This window comes from Ascidiella aspersa, chromosome 1 (assembly GCF_963924565.1).
Source record: "Ascidiella aspersa chromosome 1, kaAscAspe10.2, whole genome shotgun sequence".
NCBI classification, from domain to species: domain Eukaryota; kingdom Metazoa; phylum Chordata; class Ascidiacea; order Phlebobranchia; family Ascidiidae; genus Ascidiella; species Ascidiella aspersa.
The window spans coordinates 5,860,445-5,880,931 of record NC_139447.1 but is presented as its reverse complement, the minus strand read 5'-3'; the positions used below and the strand labels follow the sequence as shown (position 1 = coordinate 5,880,931).

General features: G+C 38.2%; 3 protein-coding genes across 3 annotated transcripts; 1 reads left to right on the top strand and 2 right to left on the bottom strand.

The window, feature by feature from the left end:
* Positions 1-391: 391 nt before the first annotated feature.
* On the top strand, positions 392-2,436 carry LOC146166734 (carbohydrate deacetylase-like). The gene has a single exon (XM_083389274.1). The coding sequence runs from the start codon at positions 652-654 to the stop codon at positions 1,714-1,716; it is 1,065 nt and encodes a 354-aa protein (XP_083245400.1). The 5' UTR covers positions 392-651; the 3' UTR covers positions 1,717-2,436.
* A 1,490-nt stretch (positions 2,437-3,926) lies between these two features.
* LOC146166733 (steroid 17-alpha-hydroxylase/17,20 lyase-like) lies at positions 3,927-10,892 on the bottom strand. Its single transcript, XM_083384823.1, has 7 exons — positions 10,614-10,892; positions 9,429-9,538; positions 8,707-8,828; positions 8,012-8,127; positions 7,336-7,480; positions 5,169-5,332; positions 3,927-4,241 (listed from the first exon to the last, which is right to left on the bottom strand). Exons 1-7 carry the CDS (start codon positions 10,890-10,892, stop codon positions 3,927-3,929), a joined length of 1,251 nt encoding a protein of 416 aa, XP_083240949.1.
* Positions 10,893-12,885: 1,993 nt separating this feature from the next.
* LOC146166732 (cyclin-dependent kinase 9-like) lies at positions 12,886-20,203 on the bottom strand. The gene is made up of 7 exons (XM_083389224.1): positions 20,064-20,203; positions 19,531-19,612; positions 19,322-19,428; positions 18,731-18,833; positions 17,576-17,706; positions 16,760-16,934; positions 12,886-14,514 (listed from the first exon to the last, which is right to left on the bottom strand). Exons 1-7 carry the CDS (start codon positions 20,156-20,158, stop codon positions 14,044-14,046), a joined length of 1,164 nt encoding a protein of 387 aa, XP_083245350.1. The 5' UTR covers positions 20,159-20,203; the 3' UTR covers positions 12,886-14,043.
* Positions 20,204-20,487: the final 284 nt, after the last annotated feature.

Sequence of the window (20,487 nt, the reverse complement as noted above, 5' to 3'; positions counted from 1 at the left end):
TATTATATGGGATGTTTGTCAGGGATTTGTTGTGTTAAAAGTATATCTGATCAATGATATCATTATCCACCATTCATGATTTAAAGTAAAGTTTTTAAAAAATTAAATCAAACTTTTAGTTAAATTTAGTAATTAGCCAATTTGTTGTAAGTTTGGTCACACTGTTCCAGAACATTTTTAATGTGCTTGGAATTGTGATAAAGGTGTAGCATATTGTTTCCACCACTACGACATTATTGTTCTCTTGTGGTTACCAATATTTATCTTACTTCCTCTATTACTTTCCTGTTTGTGCTTTCTGTGCTTTAATGATATGCGACTTTGTAGCTTATTGCTCTTGCAGTAAAGTTCAATATAAATAATTGAGGTTCAGATTTACATTTTACGTCTTTGAAATAGTGTGTGGGATAGTCTGACAGTGTTGATTTTAGTGTCTCAAAAAAAACTGATATTTTGAAAAAAAAATACCCACAGACTAACTTAAAACACTTAATGGATTTATGAAGAACCTTAAATTCAACCAGGATGTAATCACATTTTGAGTATTTCAAATGTATTAGAATTTTGTTTTGGCTGGTAGCTTATTTATATCAAACTATACATTCATTTGGTTAAGTTTTATTTTGGGTTAATGTTCCCTCAGACCCACACATGCAGGAACCGACAATCAGTGTTATCTACTCTGAATGTAAATATTTCACTGATTATATGCAGATTTTTAATAAACCTTTTCTATGTTTTTTGTACCACCTGTTTCCAAAGGTTCAGCCTATATTTCCCAAAAGTGCCCAGTACTGGCAATTTTTGTTTTCTTTTTCCGACAGACAGGAGAAAGAAAATGCGATGAAACGCTTGATCATTGTCTGTGACGATTTTGGCTACGGGCATGCCAGAAACGGAGGCCTGGTGGAGTGCTTCAGACAAGGGGCAGTCAGTGTGCTTTCAGTGCTGGCCGGCTGCAAGCACACAGACGAAGCGGTCGCCCTTGCGCAAAAGCACAACATCGCAGTCGGCCTGCACTTCAACCTGACCGAAGGCAGGCCAACGGCGCCGCCGGACAGCGTTGCGTCACTAATCGGCCAAGACGGTCGCTTCATGGGCAAGATGGCCTTCTGGAAGAGTGACGTCATCGCGCCTAATGATGTGCGCCGCGAGCTTACAGCGCAGATTGAATGGTTCGCCAAGGCGTTTGGAAAAGCGCCGAGGCGTGTTGACGGCCACCAGCATGTGCACGTACACCAGCGCGTGTCTAAAGTCTTCGCAGCTACTTTGGCGCACTACGCCGTCCAAAACACACGCCTGCCTATCGAGCACATTCCGCCGCTTACATCTACCTCAGTCGCCGATCTCCCTGAGCAGCGAAGGTCATTTCACGACCTCGTTCAGTCGCACGCGCGCAACGCCCGACTCGATTTCGAAAGGGAGTCGATCCGCTTTGCCGAAACCTTCATTGGACTTGACGTCATGGGCGCAGCGATGACGTCATCATCGCTTCAAGCGCGCCTCAAGTCCGCCTTCGCTTCCGGCGCGGTTTCGTGTGAGCTTATGAGCCACCCTGGCCACGCGTGTAGCGTTTCCACTGACGGCTTTATAGGAGATAATGGCGCAGATTCGTTTTCCTGCTCCGATGATCGCGAGCACGAACTGGGCGTTTTGACCTCGGATGAAATGCTCGCCTTTTACGCCGAGGAAGGCATCGAGTTGTCTAGCGAGTAAATGCCTGATTTATTTCGATATTCACTAAATTTCGACGCGGTTGATATTGCGTAGACCAGCGGTTCTCAACCAGTGGGCCATGGCTCACTGGTGGGCAATAAGAACATTTGAGGTGAGCCACAGACCAATATAAAAAAGCTAGATTTAGTTTGTTTTGTGTCACTATATTTAATTTTACAGTAATAATGGCTTGGGGAGGAATTAAAAAGGAATGTAAATTTGTTGTTCAGCCGCAAGTATCTCACTAATGCACGGTTGAATAAATAATCTGTTTTGAAGTATGTTTTGCTGTGTTTGGTTCTAAACCTATTTTACATTTTTTTCTTTCAAAAAATTTTTTTGGGCCACAGAATTTATTTGCAACATAAATGGGCCACGAAAGAAAAAAGGTTGAGAACCACTTGCGTAGACGGATAAATTTCGTTGAGGTTGATTTACCTCAAGTTTACTGGTATTTTTCACCAATTGCAGATGTTCAGAAATTTCTCTGTGATCTGTCTTTCCATTAGAGTCAATTATTGAAATAGTTTTTTATTAATTGCTTACTAGTCGTAATTCGTTTATTTCTTATTTACCAATCGCAATACGTTTATTTCTTGTCCGTCAATAGCTGCGCATTTAACGGTGTAAGCCACATAAAATTAGCCAAACTTAGCTGATGTTAGTTTTTTCTTCCAAACGATTTTTAGTTTTAATTGTTGTTTTCTGAATGTTTTTTATGCGAGGCAATTTGTTGTATGCAAAGAAGACTTTTTCTATATATTAAAATTAATGTGTATAAGCCGTAGAAAGTTCAACTTTAGGCAGTCACGATTTTTAGAACGGATGTTTTGCGACTGATATACATAGTGTTGCTTATGAGGCGTTTCAAAAATATAGTCTAATAACGTAACCAATATTATTCTGAGGTAATGAAATTTACCAATAATATTTGCTATTTTCTTGTTCAACACCGCCAAACCTGATTTTAATCAATTATTTGGAAGGCATATTGTGGTGAATTGTAACTTATTCATAGTTGCTATATGAATTACGGGCGTATGTAAGCATACGAACGAAGTTACTGAGTCACAAGCTGACGAACATTATCCTTAAATATTGCATTGCACTGGTATTCGTAAAGCTGGCATGCCAAACTATCGGAAAAGCGACAGTTAGGTATTTACATAATCATCGTAAGGTTACACCGCCTAGAGAAAGTCGTCATGAAATATGTATCACTTTAGTCACGTAACCTGACAGATGGCTGCATTCTGGTGGAATATAAAGATGCTTTTCGGTTTTGCAAAGTCGAAACGTCAAATAGTTTTCATTCTTGATATACTTTACCTACATTTAACTGATAAAGCACCCCTGAAATCTGCAGGGTTTATTATTACTAACTTTTATGAACAATATTTGGTAACCTTGTTTTATGACTTGTCAACAAATTATTTTTTTTAGTTTATTAATTGAATAAACAAACCTCCTTAAAAATATTATTATTATAAAGCTCTATACGTATTCGTCAAACAGTAAGCAATAAATATAACTCTTGAGCGTTAACTGGCAAAAGCAAGGATGTTTTTCGACAGTTCTCACGCATATCGCTAACATACGCGTCGAAAGACTTTATAATCATCCAATATAATATTTGCAAAAAAACTAGAAACTCTTTGTTTGAGAAGGAAAATTAAAAACACTTACGTTTCCTCACCAAAGAACTACAGCCCAGTGGGGATTCGTGCGTGTGTCGTATTTTTTTAACATACTTTAGTTAGTGTTGGGTACACTATGCAATATGCATGCATGGATCTGTAATGTAGCTTGATAATAAATTACAAAGCCAAAAGGTCGAGTAGATCAATCATTATCAGTTAATACATTAAAAAGAAACGTCTTAATCAAGATGATTCACTTGCATATGTTCGTTTGGTTAAAAAAAACTTAAAGGCTATATACGTTGATTAAAAAAACTTTAAAGGCTATACCTACGCGAAATGTTGTCTTATCGTGTTGTTCCTCGCGTTATTTTCTAGCAAGTTTTCTTTTGTGATTTCCATTATTGGACTAGTAACACTTGTTTTACATGTTTTACAAAGTTTCTATTATTAACCAACATTACAATTACTAGAGGAGCTGTTTTTGATTAATATAACACGCCTGGTCGCAACAGTTTATATACGATTTTAATATACTCGACCTTTTTGGCTCTGCAATTTAGTTAGTGTTCAGCGTCTGTTCACAAGGATGACGTCAAATGGGTATGGCTCGAACGCCACGGCGTAGGTTCCCTCGTCCAACGAAGGCAACTTTTCGCCGCCAGGACGCACGACAAAGTTTTGCACGATCTTGGCAAAAAAGACGAACAGTTCGATTCTGGCCAGGCTCTCTCCCAGGCAGATTCTCCCACCGATGGAAAAGGTGAGAATTTTCTCCGAGTGGACGAACTCCCCGTTTCGGTCAAGGTGACGACGAGGGTCGAACAACTCCGGGTTTTTCCAAAGCGAAGCGTCGTAGTTTACCGCCCAAATGTTAGCGGTCACCTGGTAAGCGAATATAGGAGACGTTGTCGGGTATACAACAGGGCTACTTAAATTGAATGGTATATAGGGATTGGGATTATACTTTTAGTAAGGTTGAAATGGGAAAAATTGATAAACGCTGGGAAAATTTGATAAACGAACTTACTAAGTATGGCTATATACACAACTTTTGAGTGACTTGTAAAGTCATTTTTAGCAAATAAGTTTATTTAAAAGACAAGACGCATTTTCTGCTTTGCATTTTCGTTTTGTGACATTCAAATACGCATTTGCATTTGAGTGTTTCTCGGCATGTAAGCCAATTTAAAAATGGCGCTGCTGCCTGCCTTATGCTTTGTGAGTTTATTGTCCGCAAAACAATCGAAGCTCTAAGTCTAAAGCAAGGGCATTTCAGGTGGAAATTATTGCAACCCTATGAATGTTACGCCTTATTTTGTTTCTGCTTAACGGCCTGTCGCTCACCTAAACCCTAGTGTCGCTCACCTACGCACACAACTTAAACTAAGAAAACTTTATTATTGTAAAAAGGCCGCGTGGCGCGAACGTCGACGCTTGGCTCTTTCTTAATCGAATGCAGCTAGCGCGAACGCTAGATCGCTTGCTCCTAGAAAAAAACAAATGATCATCCCTCCACCACAACTAAAAAAAGACTTCCCTTCTGCTCTCAAACGGTTTGCATCGCAAACGAAGGAATGTCCTTCAGGGCCAAAACAAAAGTGACAAAAAGTGAAGTGCAGTAAAGCAAATTAAACGCGGAAACCAATGATAATTTACACAACATAAACAGCTATAGCACTTTGAACCAATCGGAATAAAGTGAACATAAAAGTTTCTCTAGTATAGTCTATGTGATCTATACTTCATTTTAGCAGTATACATATCAGCTTCAAACAATCAAAAACACCCGCTAACACGCATTGAACTAACCGTGGTTCCTTTCGGGATGTTATATCCCATCAGGTTGGCGTTCTCCGTAGCGCAATGGGGAAGGCCGATAGGGGAGACGGGACGAAATCGCAGCACTTCCTGGACAAAGGTGAATGTCAGTGGCATATCGGACTTCATTGAAAGCGAGGCGTTGCCGTTTGGCCCTGAAAACATGTAAGCCATTAGGTCATGGGCGGGCAACTTCTCCAGTCGGCGGGCCTGATATGGGAAATGAAGTACTTGGCGGGCCGGATTCCTAATCGATACATTAACTGTACTGCCATAGGCTACAGAAAACATACTGCTTTCTTGCCGACTTGAGTGAAAAAGTACTTGGACATCCAATCCTTTAACTTTACGTTTCTTGGCAAAATCCAAGGGAACATATTGATAGTGAATTCGAAATCTAATTTGGTAACACACAATAAGACCTTAAAAGCAACATTACCTAAAACAGAAAATCAGTAATACCATAGTATTACCACCAACGACATAAAAAAGCCAAATAGGCTACGCAGTAATAGGCTACCCACGACAGAATAAGAACTTAATCGTCTGAATAAGACAAAAAACTGTCGAAATACGTCCTAACTTCATCGGAAAAATGTCTAAATGGCAAAAATAACGCCTAAAACTGTAGGAAGAGGGTACGATAGGGGGCCATGAGTATGGCATCGGCCGTTTTGGTGTCGAATTTTGGGCGCCCTAGATTGAAGGGCGTCGTTATGGCGCAGGTGCTTTTGCCTTTAATTTGCTGGCCCAGTAGATAATGGGTTAGGATTAAAATTACTAGGGGAGTTGTCAGTGATGTACTTAGGGGTTAGTGATGTACTTAGGGGTGGGGTTTAGGGTTAAGTAAAATGTTTTATTGACCTAATTCTGGATATTTAGGTCTTATTCCGACGGATTTATAACTTATTCCGATTTAGACGGTACGACTATTAGGTATTTATCCTATTTTGGTCTTATTCCTAACCGTGAGTTAGTCCGACGTTGATGTTGTTCTTATTTCGGTCTTATGGCTGGGTCCTCTAATTTTAACCCAAAACAAATAACCAGAAAATAACCAATAATCACTAATATTTGGCGTAGTAAGCAAGTAGTGGGGATTGCGGCAGACTATTGCCGCGGGCCTCATTATCATGTAAGACCGCAAACTGTCTGCGAGCCGCTCAAAATCCCATCGCGGGCCGGGTCCTTGCCAAAGTGGCAAGTGGCGTTCTATATTTTTTGCCAAGTGGCCTTCTATATTTTCTCAATATACGGAAATGGGACAACACAATTTATATATGTAGAAAACTACAACTGGATTTATTGTACTCTAATCGTACACAAAAAGTTGTGTTAAACAGGCATGCCAACAATATATCAGATTTTTTTACCTCTTGTAAGATTTTTTTACCTCTTGTTACTCGGCATTAGAAATGGCAACCGGTTGAAAACCATCAATATAAGCAAAGCTTAAGGGTAATTCTAGCGTTTTTGTGAATCAACAGTGTATGAATAACCAGCATGATCAAGTGCAATAACGCAGACGCACCCATCAAAGAAACGAGTGCAGAGTAAATTAGGCATTAATGATTTACTTCTGAAATTTTATTTGTAAAGTCATTCGATAGCCTACCCCGAAAACTACTGTTCCTTCGGTTACTCTGTTTCCGATTTTCCCTGTTAATGATTTGCAAATTCGTCATGCCGGCAAAAGCGGTAACGTTATGCACTTAACCATCACTCGTATAATGTAAAACTTGGAGTCCAATCTTGGTTGGCAAAAAACAAATGTGAACATAAAAACAGGTATAAGTAACACCACGAGAGAATTTCCTAAAGTAAAACTAAATTATCATTTGATGATGCCAGGGAGCGCTCCACCAGCAATTTTGCATTTAAAAACAGTTTATCTCGACTCGCTCCTCTCTGAGCATTTGTATCTCAGTTGGTAGAGCGACGGTCCCGGTATGACCGGAGGGAGGTCGTGAGTTCGAACCTTACTACATGCTAGTTGTTTTTCTAGCCAGCCCTGCTTGCATCATAGATCGACAGATTCGGCGAGTCTGCGATGGCTTTTCGGTTTACTAAAAAAAGGTTACTAGCAATTGATATCAATCTTAGGCTGAACCCGCATCCTGTTTTAGTCTATTTTAAACTTACTGCACCATGGACTTACCCATCGTTTCGTTTACTTCCTTGTAAATTTCGTCCTGGTACTGCGGGTTGTGAAGCAAGCAAACGAGAAGCCATCGCACTTGGGAAACGCTGGACACCACGCCAGCTCCGAAGAGATCGCGCGCAAAGTATGTGATCTGGCCGTCCTAAAATTAACAAACACTGTAAAATTTGAAGGTTGGAATAATTCACCTTAGGGTGGAAATTTGTTAAATATACTGTTAAATTCCACCCTCATATGTAAAAAGGTGGAAATAAAACTCCTGGGCGTGGAAATTTTCCATATCACCAAAAGCATGAGACTTATAGTGTGGAAATATTTACCCTGTGATCATACAACCGTGTTGAAAGAGGCAATAACTCACTCTAACTGGCTCGGAATTTAAGGCAAAGTTATAAATCTTCAAGGTTGACCTTAATCGTTTAAGCGAGGTTACTACACTTTTGTTTTGCGTCGTGTTGTTTTTTGGTCTCAAAAAAATAAATTATGTGTTTTACATAACTGGATATGCAAGCGTTTTGATTTTTGCCAAGTTCTAAGTAAAAATCCTGAAAACATTGATCCAGTGCCGAGTTGGTACCTAAAGTAAATTTTCCATCTCGTGTTTTTTCACTTTTGAGTGCTTCACCGTACATTACCGTATTAAGAGTGTGTATAAGATATAAGGTTTGCTTACAGTGAAATATTCGTTGCCACTCTGTTGTTCAAGAAGGCAAGCATCGACAAAATCTTTGACGTCGTTTGGGTTAAATTTGGCCTTGTATTCTTCAAACTCATTACGTACAATGACGTCTAAATTAAAAACAAAATAAATCATATTTATTTTGAGATGCCATTAACAGTATTGTATTGTGTATAAAGTTTAACTACGAGCATGTAAGTCACTCTTAAAGCTGTACGACGAACGTTAAGTTTAAAAGAGATTTTCAATAATATCTGCATGACTTTTAGGAATTTAGGCTATACATCGAGTTCATGCCAATTTTAATAAAAACAGTTGTTTCTATTATGAAATATTGTTGCTGCATTGTCGAACTAAAGTTTTTAAATAGGCAAATCGATAGGCAGGGGTATATGTACTTTAATTTCGTTGCTAGATGTCTACTGACCGTAACCGACGCATACAGATTGTAGTTTTATTGTCGGTTAATTACTAAGCAAGCTTTGTAAATAATCGTATTTGTCTAATTTCAAATGGAGAAATCAGGTGGCACTGTATAAAGACAAATTGTATGTTCAATATTTCTCAATACAATTTGTCTTTATACAGTGCCACCTGATTCCTCTGTTTAATAAGCAAGTTATTCCATTTCACTCGAACGTGTTTGTTTTTCATTGCATAGGCTACAATTCCTGTTATTAAAAACCTACCGCTCAATTCGTTCATGTAAAGTAGCCAACGCTCTCTGGCGCCACGAAACGGTGGCACGTGCCTCAATGGATAGAACAAGATAAGAATGTTTATCAAAGTTGAATCACTCTCGTTGGCGAAGCTGTGAAATTAATTTTGATGTTTTAATAACAGAATAGTGGAGTAGCATTAAAACATTATTGCTTGGCTTCAGATACTTCATGGATTCCGATTGTATAGATGTCAGATCCGACTAGATAAATTAATATCTCTACTGCTTTTTATATCTTAGCATGTGCAAAAAACTAGATTAATTAATCTAAATGGGTGTTCGATTAAAAACGATAACCATAATTATTGTCGGATGACTAGAGATACTACGACCTATTGTGCTTTGTTTTAGCTTTCATCCTATACTGCAAGACACTTCTAAATGTTTAATAAAATATCACGCAGACTATGCACGGATCTGTAATGTAGCTTAATAATGAATTGCGAAGCCAAAAAGGCCAAGCTGATCGACATCACCTTGATTAAGACGTTTCAATACGAACTTGTATCATTTTCAGCTAATGTGGACTGAAGATGATGCAAGTTCGCATCGAAAGGTCGTAATCAAAATAATGTCGATCTACTCGACCTTTTTGGCTTTGCAATTCATTATCAAAATATCTATAGCACATCTGCAGATTTAATTCTAAAATATACAAAAACAAAAGGAAAAATAACAAATTTGTCTCACGCGTTGTGTAAGAGCCAAATACATTTTCTGAACGTCGGGTCGTTTTCTTCGCATCTCCGACCAAAAACCACCGAAAATACAATATTGGAAGTGGCGATGCTGAAGTCAGTCTACATTGGTAATAAATAAAATTAAATTTGGTGAGTATTCAACAAAATTTTAAATGTCACATAAAAAAAGTAATAACTCTGTCAAAAACATTTAAGTAAGATAACGCAAAATTACCAAAATGTGATATTCAAGCGTTTATTAATCTCCTCAGAGGAAAATTCATTTTCAATTGGAAAAGAGGAAAATTCCCTCTGGAAAGACGAAAGTTAGATCTTCTTTAAAGCGACCTACCGTTACATTAACAGGCTGGTCATTTTTCTTTCTTATTCTCTCGATAAAACAATCCGCCTCGCAGTTCACAATGTCCTCCATTTTACCACGATCACCGATTCCAAACCTTAAATTTAGGTCAAAATCTTTGGAGCATAATGGTTGGAGGTTGTAGTAAGACATAGTAAGAGCATCAAAGCCCATACAGAAGTAGGAACATTTTGAATTTTAATAACACTTCATTTTTTCAACATCCGCTTTCACGGCGCAACTATTTCCGATGAACTTTTGAGCACATAATGGTTGGAGGTTGTAGTAAGACGTAATAAGAATGTCATGGGCCATACAGAAGTAGGCATCATTCTGAACGTTTCAAATATTTCTTTATTCATTTTCAATAAAGAGTTATTCGAAACGTTCAAAATGATACCTACTTCTGTATGAGCTTTGATATTCTTATCAAGTATTACCAATGAATTACGTCATTTCGAATCTTTTTTTTATTGAAGTGAAAAGGTTTTATTTTTGGAAACAAACTAGCAATTAATAGCCTGTTCTGCCAGAAATTAAAAAATATCTCTTACGTCGACAAAACAACCTCAAAAATGTTAATCAGAACACCATTTTAAGTTACCATATCGTATTACTGTTTTAATGTCTGCTTTGCAAAGGCCCGCATCATTTTATATTCCTTCCCGTAATCTTTTAGGATAATTCCTCGGCTTTTTGCGCTGTCCTGCAAGATACTGATGTGCGGCCTTCCACTGAAAACGTGGGATTGCTTCGCAAACGCCTGTTAAAATATATATATTTTCCAACAAACGTAACAACATGTCTCGGGAAAAGAGGTTGTTTTTAGCTTACCAGACGAACTGCTTCAAAAGAGTTCAAAAACACCATGTCGTTCGAGCCAAGCCTTGCTGACATGACTTCGCCGTACTTTTCCAGGCTCCATTTTCTGATAACGCGTTCGGGGTATCTGCCCACAAACGGGATAACGCCCACTAGTGGTAGACCCCTGGGCCCTGGTGGAAACTTGCGATTGGGCTTTCTGTACCACCGCGACGCGAGAAGACAGCATATGATAGACGCGAGCACGATTGACAGAACGTAGTTTTGCAAAAGGTCGGTTGTCAGTTGCATTATGCTCGAACAGGAAACGGCCTGTTGGTGTGAGACAAAATGTTAAATAGCAGTGTCTATGATGCGTATTGCGTGCAGGCCCAAACCAGGATGGTCCGAATTCTGTAGCCTACTTAACCATAGGGCTAGGGTTGGCTTATTGGATGGTTAACCTGCTAAATTATTGCCCGCTAATTGAATCCTCGACTGTATTTCACAAGCTGGCGATTTGCAAAATCGTGTTAAACAATCTGAAGCACAACTCCAGTTTAAAATACTAAGCTATCAAGCGAAAATCCGCCAGCTTGTTTTGTTCACGAGTGCGTAAATTCGAGCCGATGTTTAGCCTAAAACAACAACCAGCTAATTCACAATTCGAAACACAAAAGTGCATTCAGCAACCGAGTTTGTGTTAGCACGTATTGACCCTACATCTGCCTCGTTTAATAACATACAGCGTATAAAGGTCACCTGTTGGCTGCGCGCTGCTCGCCAAGTGACCAAGTCGTGGTATTTACTGTAGGTGGTGTTTCGGTCGAGCGACGTTCGAAGATGCCTCGGGTTGTAACCACTGACCTAATCAGTGGCTGTAACCTAAGAAAGGCCCCTCGCGTCAAGCGAAAAACTTGCACAAATCCAACGCCATTTTAGGACAAATAGCAATAATTTTGCGCAATCTAAAAAAAAAAAACCTGACCATAACCAACAAAACTGTATTTTTCGCTTTTACAATGGAATTTTTTTCGCGACTGCGTCCTGTCTTTATTGTGTTTTAGTGTATTTTAAGTGTTCATATAAAAGGCGCTATGTAGCCTACATTACGACATGTAATGTATTGCGCTTGTTTCGCCATTTTTTTGATAAATTAAGACATAAATGTCGGTATTTTTGGCAATATGCGATTATTTTTACGTGCATAATTCCATTTCGTTTTAATAGAAAGTTTTGCGAACCCATTAAACGCATTTTTTTGCGCTTCGTCCAATAAGACTTATTTTCAACTGTACGCTATCAATTAACTTTCTAAAGTCATTTCTAAGAAATATTCTAATGGCGGCCGTAAGAAAAATAAAGACTGTCAATGCTGCCAACAACAGCTAAAATATTGTGCACCCTGGCCTGGTCTTGGGTTTACTAACAGTCTGTCTTGCTTACCCGACACCAGATAAACAAATTAGGTTGTCGCCTTGGGATTATGATTAACGTAGGGACAATAATAAGGGGACCACGGTAGCGGAATAGACCAAAACCAAACTATTCGATTGATCAATTTATGGTTAGTTGTAAACAGACCCTGCTTTTATTATTATTCAATCAAACCACTTTTGGATAACAATTGCGTTCCACCTTTTAGAAGTGATGCTTTGATTTACTTTTTCAGTCACATAAACTTAAGACAATACAAATTTGAAGCAAAACGTTTTAATCAAGATGATGTCGATCTAACTGGAATTTTGGCTTTGCAATTCGTTATTAAGCCACATTACAGATCCGTGGACAGTGCATCTAAACCAGGGGTTCCCAACTTGTGAGCCATGGCCCCCTAGGGAGCCATGAGCCTTTTTCAAGGGGGCCATGAAAAAAATACAAAAATAATATTTTTTTAGTGTATTATCTTCTCTATTATAACAAAAATAAAATAAAATTTAATGAACTCTTGAAGCTGCAAGAAAAGACGGCAACCCGATTGAGAAAGATAGTTTGGCCACATTTTGGGGAAAACTAAGCAATTCGTACCCTCAGCGAAATTGTCATGCTATTGCTGTTGCCTTTCCCATCAGCATATCGTTGTGAAAGTGGGTTTTCAACAATGTTACTTTGAAGACAGTGTCTTTGATATTCAATATGCCATGCGGTTGGCTCTTTCCCCCACTAAACCAGCAATTAAGACATTATCAGAGATAAAAAACATGTTCAACCATCACATTACCTGAATATGGAATAACTAATTAATGTTCAATCATGTTTAAAATATTATTTTATCATTATAACCGTCCGTTACTGTATATTCAAAAGGTTAAAAAAATAGGAGGGCTATTGAGTTCTCAAAATTTTCAAAGGGGCTATGATGTAAAAAAGGTTAGGAACCCCTTCAGGGATCAGGATCTAAACACTATTTCCTTTTACCTTAAAATAAAGAGCTTATGAATAGTTTTCTGTCGGGAATTAAACCGTCGATCGACGAGCAAAGGCTGAGATATGTGCGTATCGTTGTTGAAAACAAACGTCACAGAAACAAAAAACAACGGATTGACATTTTAATCAATCGTTGGTGCGTCGCTGAACGAAGCTGCCATCTATATCGAAAATAAACATTGCCGACACGAAATTTGTGACACAGAAATGTATACCACAACAGGCAGTACAGCATAACAACATATAAAAACTGAAGTTTGGCACAACATAATCAAAATTTTCTTCAAATATAATACAATCTGCCTTAATGCGAATAGTGAAAACAAACAATTCTGGTTGTACATCAATGATAAAGAATAAACTAAGTACATGAATTAGTAAACTGCGGTTTACTAAGTTCTGTACTTAGTTTAATCATTGACAAGACATATTTGAATTTAAGACAGCCATGGTGGCATGGTGGCCTTTAGTCGAGCGCCACACAATCAGTAAGAAACAAAAGAAGTAATGAAAAACAAAATGTACAGCAGCAAAATGCGCCTTTTGAAGATCCATTTTTGACATGCTGTTTAACGAAATTCAACTTGCTCGGCATTTTTAACACAGCAACAAAAATGGTGTCACCAAACTCCATTTTCATCGACTATCGGGCGTTTGACTCCTGCAGCTAAAAAACGTCAGTTTCGACTTTTAACTTTATCTGTTCACCGCTCCTCTAAATAACGTTACCAAAGCGTGCTTTCAGGCGAAAGCTAAAGTCTTCTCAGTTGCACCCGAGTCCGATCGCTCGTCGCGGTAACAACGTAACCTTAAAGCGCTCAAAAAATTCGGTCGTATAGGCCGGGTCGGTTGGTTGCCGCTGAGTTAAGTTGTGCGTCTCCAAACTCAGCAAATGCACCAGAGGTGAGGCATTCGCTCGGTGAAACTTTCACCCCACTCGCTGACATTTTACAAGCTGTCTGGAAAAACAAGCGTTAGCAAAGAGTTAAGACCAGTATAACGCTCGTCACGCTAACAAGGCAACCTTAAGGGCGCCTTAAAAAATTCGGTCGTAGGCCGGATCCGTTGGTTGCTGCTGTCGGGCACCAGCCCCGGCTCCCTGCTGCCTCTGGTGGTGGTGCTGCTGATGATGGTGGTGACCAGAGGCGTGCGCGTTGCCGACGGCTTTGCGCGGCGGTGCCAGGTACTCAAACATCGAGGTCTTGTGCTGGGAGAGCATGCCTAGTAGCTCGCAGGGCAGCGGCTCGGTCCAGAAGAAATCGTGGTTCAAAGCGTCGTCAGAATCGATACGCAGCTTGGGGTCAAGGGTCAACAGTCGGTCGATGAGGTCCAGGGCGTACTGGTCGCGCACGTAGGCCTTGAGTCGCTCCTTGACTTTGCGCTTCTGGTTCTTGACCAGCTCGAGCTTGGTGTAGAGCTCGTACTTTTCGACGTCCTTCCACACTTGCGGCGTAATGGAGCCGCAAAGCTGGCTGATCAGGGTCAGCTGCTGCTGCTCGGTGTGGCCCTGAACCCAAACAATTCTGCTTTAAACCAGGGGTGACCAAACTACGGCCCTCGGGCCAGACCGTTTTTTTTCCTCTTTTTTTTGCATTGGTTCAGTATTGACAAATTCAGATTTGTCTAAAATTTTTGAAAAAAATAAATTGTCCTCCCCCCCTTTTTTTTCTTTTTTTGCATTGCTTTGCAATTGAACAGCTATAAATAAACCTGTTTTGCAGTAAAAAAGTGAGTAGTCATGGTACAAATGCCACATTTCAACAACATTTGTTAGGCTGTTTTGTACGAAAAATGGCTTTTTAGCACATTTTTTTGGGGCTTTAAATAAGTAATTGATATAATTGTGTGAAGACTAAATGCTCTATTTAATTGATTTGATGTCATGTGTGCTGCATCTACTTTATTTTAAAATGTTAAGCCATTTTTCATACAAAACAGCTTAACAAATGTTGTTGAAATGTGACATTTCTACCATGACTACTCACTTTTTTACTGCAAAACAGGTTTATTTATGGCTATTCAATTGCAAAGCAATGCAAAAGAAGAAAAAAAAAACAATTTTTAGGGGGAGGACAATTTATTTTTTTCAAAAATTTTAGACAAATCTGAATTTGTCAATACTGAACCAAACGTGCTCAGATTTGGTTTGTGGGGTTTTTAGACGCAACCTAACGATTGCAGGGGGCAGGGGGTCCCCACTGAAATTTCACAAAAAAGTGTTTTTTTGAACAACCCTATTCTACATCGACGAGTTTATCAATAAGCTATTTAACAAACAAGAAAGTAGTTCTAGACTTTGGAAAACCGGCGATAAGTGTCAAAGCATTCTGTGGGGAACAGCTTTCAATATATTTGACAGTCATATTTTCTTAATGAAGATGAAGTATAGTGGAAATGTTACCGGATACATACCCAAACTAAATTTTGATGAAATTGTAAAAACAACGACAGTTTATTCAGGCCCACTACAGTTTTCATTACATAGCTATTTATACTTTCTTCAGGAACGATAATCAATTTAATAAAGTTGGACAAAAAGTTTAAATCCGGAAGCGATTGTAAATCTTAATTGTTATCCGGTTGGTGATGCCTTAAGAGATATAATGCCATCTATTCAAATGTTTGGTGAACCCAGCTTTAAACCATAGCCGTATACGCATGAAGTAAAGGGAATAACAATGAGAAAGCTAACCGGGATTGGCAGTCAATGGGCATTAGAAAATGTCAACTAGCTTTATTGTTTTAAAAAGCATATTATAAGATTCCCCTTTAGCATGAGTTGGCCTATTGTTATTTGCACAATGGAAATTTTGCTTATTCAAAACAATTTTTTTTTAAATAACTGCACTCGGGAAATAAACGAGGTTAATTTAAGTTCGCGACCTGCAATGACTGATGGTGAATCTGCCTTGTGCTTGATAATAGTATCAACTAACGGCCTAAAATCAATATATATATAAATATATGCATTATACATACATATATTTATATTTTTGACTACACTATGCAGTATGCACGGGTCTTTAATGTAGCTTAATAATGAATTGCAAATCCCAAAAAGGTCGAGTAGATCGACGTCATCTTGATTAAGCCGTTTCGATACAAACTTGTATTATCTTCAGTTAATGTTAAAAGTCCTCTCAGTCACATTAACTGAAGATGGTGCAAGTTCGCATCGAAACGTCTTAATCAATACAATGTCGATCTATTCTAACTCGACCATTTTGGTTTGCAATTCATTATTAAGCAATTTTTATATGTATATCAAAAGATTAACGCCAATGAACGTTTTTTAAGTTCTCCGAGGTAAAACGCGACCACTACTCTTAAAACTATTTTTTTATCAAGGGTCGCCGCGTTAAAGCGATGTGAAGAATAAGACACAGCGGAATTTTAACATCGTAAAGCAGCGATTCTCAAACTTTTATGGCTTACAACGCCCCTCAAAAATAATAAACAGATTTTCGGCACCCCGACTGTAATTTTAATTAGGTATTTTACTGAAATGTCGCTATAAATGGAACTGGAACAACACAATCAAAAAAAATCATGTAGGAAAATGTCATTTGATATAATGGCCTCTAATTGTACACAAATAGTTGTATCAAGAAGCTTACCAATTAGGCAAAATCAGATCCTTAAAAATTCACCAATACCTATTCAACCTTAAGCATTAGAAATGGCGCACCAGGGCGCCACGGCACCTCGGTTGAGAACCACTGCCGTAAAGAGTCCGCGTAAAAGTCACCCACCTGCATTACAGGGGTCCTTGTCCACATTTCGGTCATGATGCACCCGGCGCCCCACAGGTCGATCGGGGGCCCGTAGTCCCTGTCGCCTAGCAGCAGTTCGGGCGGTCGGTACCACAGCGTCACCACGCGGTTGGTGTAGCGATTCGCTTGACCGGTTTTCGCGTAGCTGAACGCTCTGAAAAAGAAGAGATGACACTTTTTCGGCACGCGCTACATCACTTGATCGGGATAATATTATCAACTTGTTTTTTATGGGTATAAGCTTTCATTATGGCCTTTATGAAATAGTTTTCCTTAGGGTTTATTGTCCCCTTTTTTCATTGGCAGATTTCCGGCATCTATTTACACTTTTTGCGGCAATCACAAAGCAGGGTTAAGTGGTAATTTTAGGAACAGCCAACTAAATATTTACACCGGTGCAAATTCAACTGTTCGGATACCTACAGAACGGACTCGATTAAGTTCTTATAGACGATTAAGTTCTTATTCTGTCGTGGATATTAGTAATACGATCATTGGCATAACAAAGTCTAATACATACTAATATCATATTACTATGCGTTAAGGTTTATTATGCCATTGATCTTAAATATTTTATTCATTTATTCGGGCCACTCTTTTTCTACTGAAAATTATAAACCGATCCGTGTTTAGTGTTCCTAAATACTATGGTTTTATAGACTTTCATGCTTTAGGTATTTTTGACTTGTAGGTCTTATTGTATGTTCCCCTACAAAACGCATATATGACAATCAAGATTGTACAAACTAAACTACACCTAAAATAAGCCTTTAGTCAAGGGAGATAAAAACTTACCTCGCCAAACCAAAGTCGGCCAGTTTAAGCGTTCCGTTCTTTGTGATGAGGATGTTTGCTGCCTTCATGTCCCGGTGGAGGATTTTGTTGCGGTGGATGTAGAAGAGTCCCTCCAGGAGCTGCAACATCACCTTGTGATTGGACAAAAACACAATAATAAGCGTCGGTTGCGGCAAAAAATAAATAACGACATTACGGTAATGAAGTGAGAGGAGCACACAAAAGACCTATACAAAGCAACACTATCTGAAGCAGAATAATCTAACACCATGGTATTAAGACCGACGGCATAATAAAGCCAAATTCTTAGTAATATCCATGATAGAATAAGAACTTAATCGTCTGAATTAGACATAAACCTGTCGGAATAAGTCCCAAATACATCGCAATAAGGCCTAAATGACGCCTGAAACTGTAGGAGAGGGTATGGGACGATCGAGGGCCGTCGGTCTGGCATCGGCCGTTTTGGTGACTACGTTGGGACACCCTAGCTTGACCGGCGCCGTTAGGGTGCCGCTGTTTTGGCACCGCATTGTTTGCCACTGTTTGGGGTTAGTGGGGGAATGGTAGGGGTTAAAAAATGGGTTAGTTACGGTTACATTTTTTTTGGGGGGGGGAGAGTTAGTGATGTACTTAGGGGTGAGGGTAGGCGTTACGTAAAAGTGTAGTATTGGCCTAATCTGACCATTTAGGTTTCATTTCGACGGATTTAGGACTTATTGCGATTTAGATGGTTATATGACTATAGGTATTAGTCATATTTTGGTGCTATTCCGAATGTTTTTTTTTTTCTGACGTTGATGTTGTATGTCGGACAATACTAAAGTAGCGAACAGATATCAAGACGTACAATTCTAAAGGGAGACCTTCTTTCAGGTACAAAATTCCTTTTTCATAGAAAAGTGAAATACAGAACATTGAGATGATAAAAGTGGTATAATTAACATTAAAATACATTGTTTTGGACTTACCTAAAAGTAAAATATATTTAAGGTTTACTTAATGTACTTAGTTAAACGTAATATATCTTATATATACTTCTTATTAGACGTTTAAGTCTAAAGTTTAGTAATCTTTTGACCGATTTTAAAGCGTTAAACATATGTGCCACCGGGCAACCAAAATATAATTAATTACAGTGAGTACTCTTCCTACCTTTTTAATTTCTCCCAGTGTAAATTTGACGTTTGCATTGCTGAGCAGGCCAGCTAGGTCATGAGCACAGAACTCAAACACAAGATAAATAGATCCTTTTCCTCTGCAATTTACAAAATTAAAATAAATTTATCACTTGTCTTGTGACTTAAAAATTATTTTAATTATTAATTGTCAGTATTTTTAAAATTATTAATTGTCAGTATTTTTATTTAAAGGAATCAGCACTTTACCATGAGGTTTTACCTGTGAAGTACCGTGACTCAATGTAAACTATGATTTCAAGTAAAATAAGATTAATTAAAGAATAATTGTTAATAAGAATGGTTTGTCTTTAAACATTCACATAAATTAGATTTTAGTTTGCCTTCAACATAGCCAAAACAGTTTAATATTGGATCCCAGCAGCCATTTACAGCTGCACCATTATTCATAAAGATCAGTATATTTTAAAAAAACAACAATGGAAACTAAAATAACATTATAAATGCAGGAAGTGCAAATATCAATCAAATGTAAAACGACAGCATGAACTCCAGCATTACCCCAGTTGAACAATAAACACTGCCAACAGAACAAATGATTTATTACCTGTTGTATTGTGTTGGCTTCGTTCGACAAATCTCAATTAAATTGACAACATTCTCATGTCGCAACAATTGCAGAATCTTAATTTCACGAAGCGCAGTAATTGGAAACTGAAAAATGTTACTCGCTGTTAATGCAGGGCAAGGTTTAAAGTTCTAAAAAGTGACTGTTAACAAAACCGAAAGCAGTTAATGCATTGACCCAAAGCTCACCCCTTCCTTTTCATTTTCCATTATTACTTTCTTGAGGGCTACAAGAACTCCAGTTTTTCGGTCTCTTGCCTTGAAGACTTCCCTGAATAAAAAGACACTCTGTGTTATTTAATAGAGATAAGTTGATAATATTGGTTTAAGTTGGTGTAACTTTCAATACAGAAGCTACATTAAAAGGTGTCATCCATTTGTGTAAAGCGAAAAAACAACCTTCTATTGTTGCCAAAGTTTCATTTTTCGCAGCATGACACATTTTGGCTAAAACAATTTAATTAAAAAAAAACATAATTTCAAAAGTTTTGCATTTGTGTAGTTAACATAGGAAAAAAAATTAGTGGCCCACAATGGCCACATGACCCCCTTCCGCTGGATCTGCCTATGTTTACCAGCCTGAAAAAATTATATTGGTCAGTTTTTATGACTTACAACCCGAATTTAATTTTTCTGAACACAGAACAACATTTGTTTTTTGAAAGTACGAATTATTCAGCAAGATTTAAAGTGAAAAAAACATATATTTAAACAAAGCATACCCAAATGTTCCCTGTCCAATCTTGGTGATTCTTTCATATTTTCCAACATCATGGCAGAATGGGAAATCCATGTTTGGGTCAATTGGCTTTGCCATGTTTGCAACAAGTTTAAAAAGATTATTAATCTTTTACTGAAACCTAAGACTGTAATTGCAATACATTCAAAAAATCTGGACTAACCAAGTGGTATATGAAAAATATACAAGAAATTTAAGAATAAAAAGAAGATGTGTGTTCCTCAAACTACAACATAATATACATCTAAACGTTATATTAAAATTATTGTACTAAAATTGTGGAGTATTGAATAAATAGACTTGTGGTGTATTGAACATTACCCTGAACAAGAACATAGAAAAACAACAACAAAGTGAATCAAAAAACAATAAAGTGACATTTGCCTTTATAAGCCCAACATTGTATG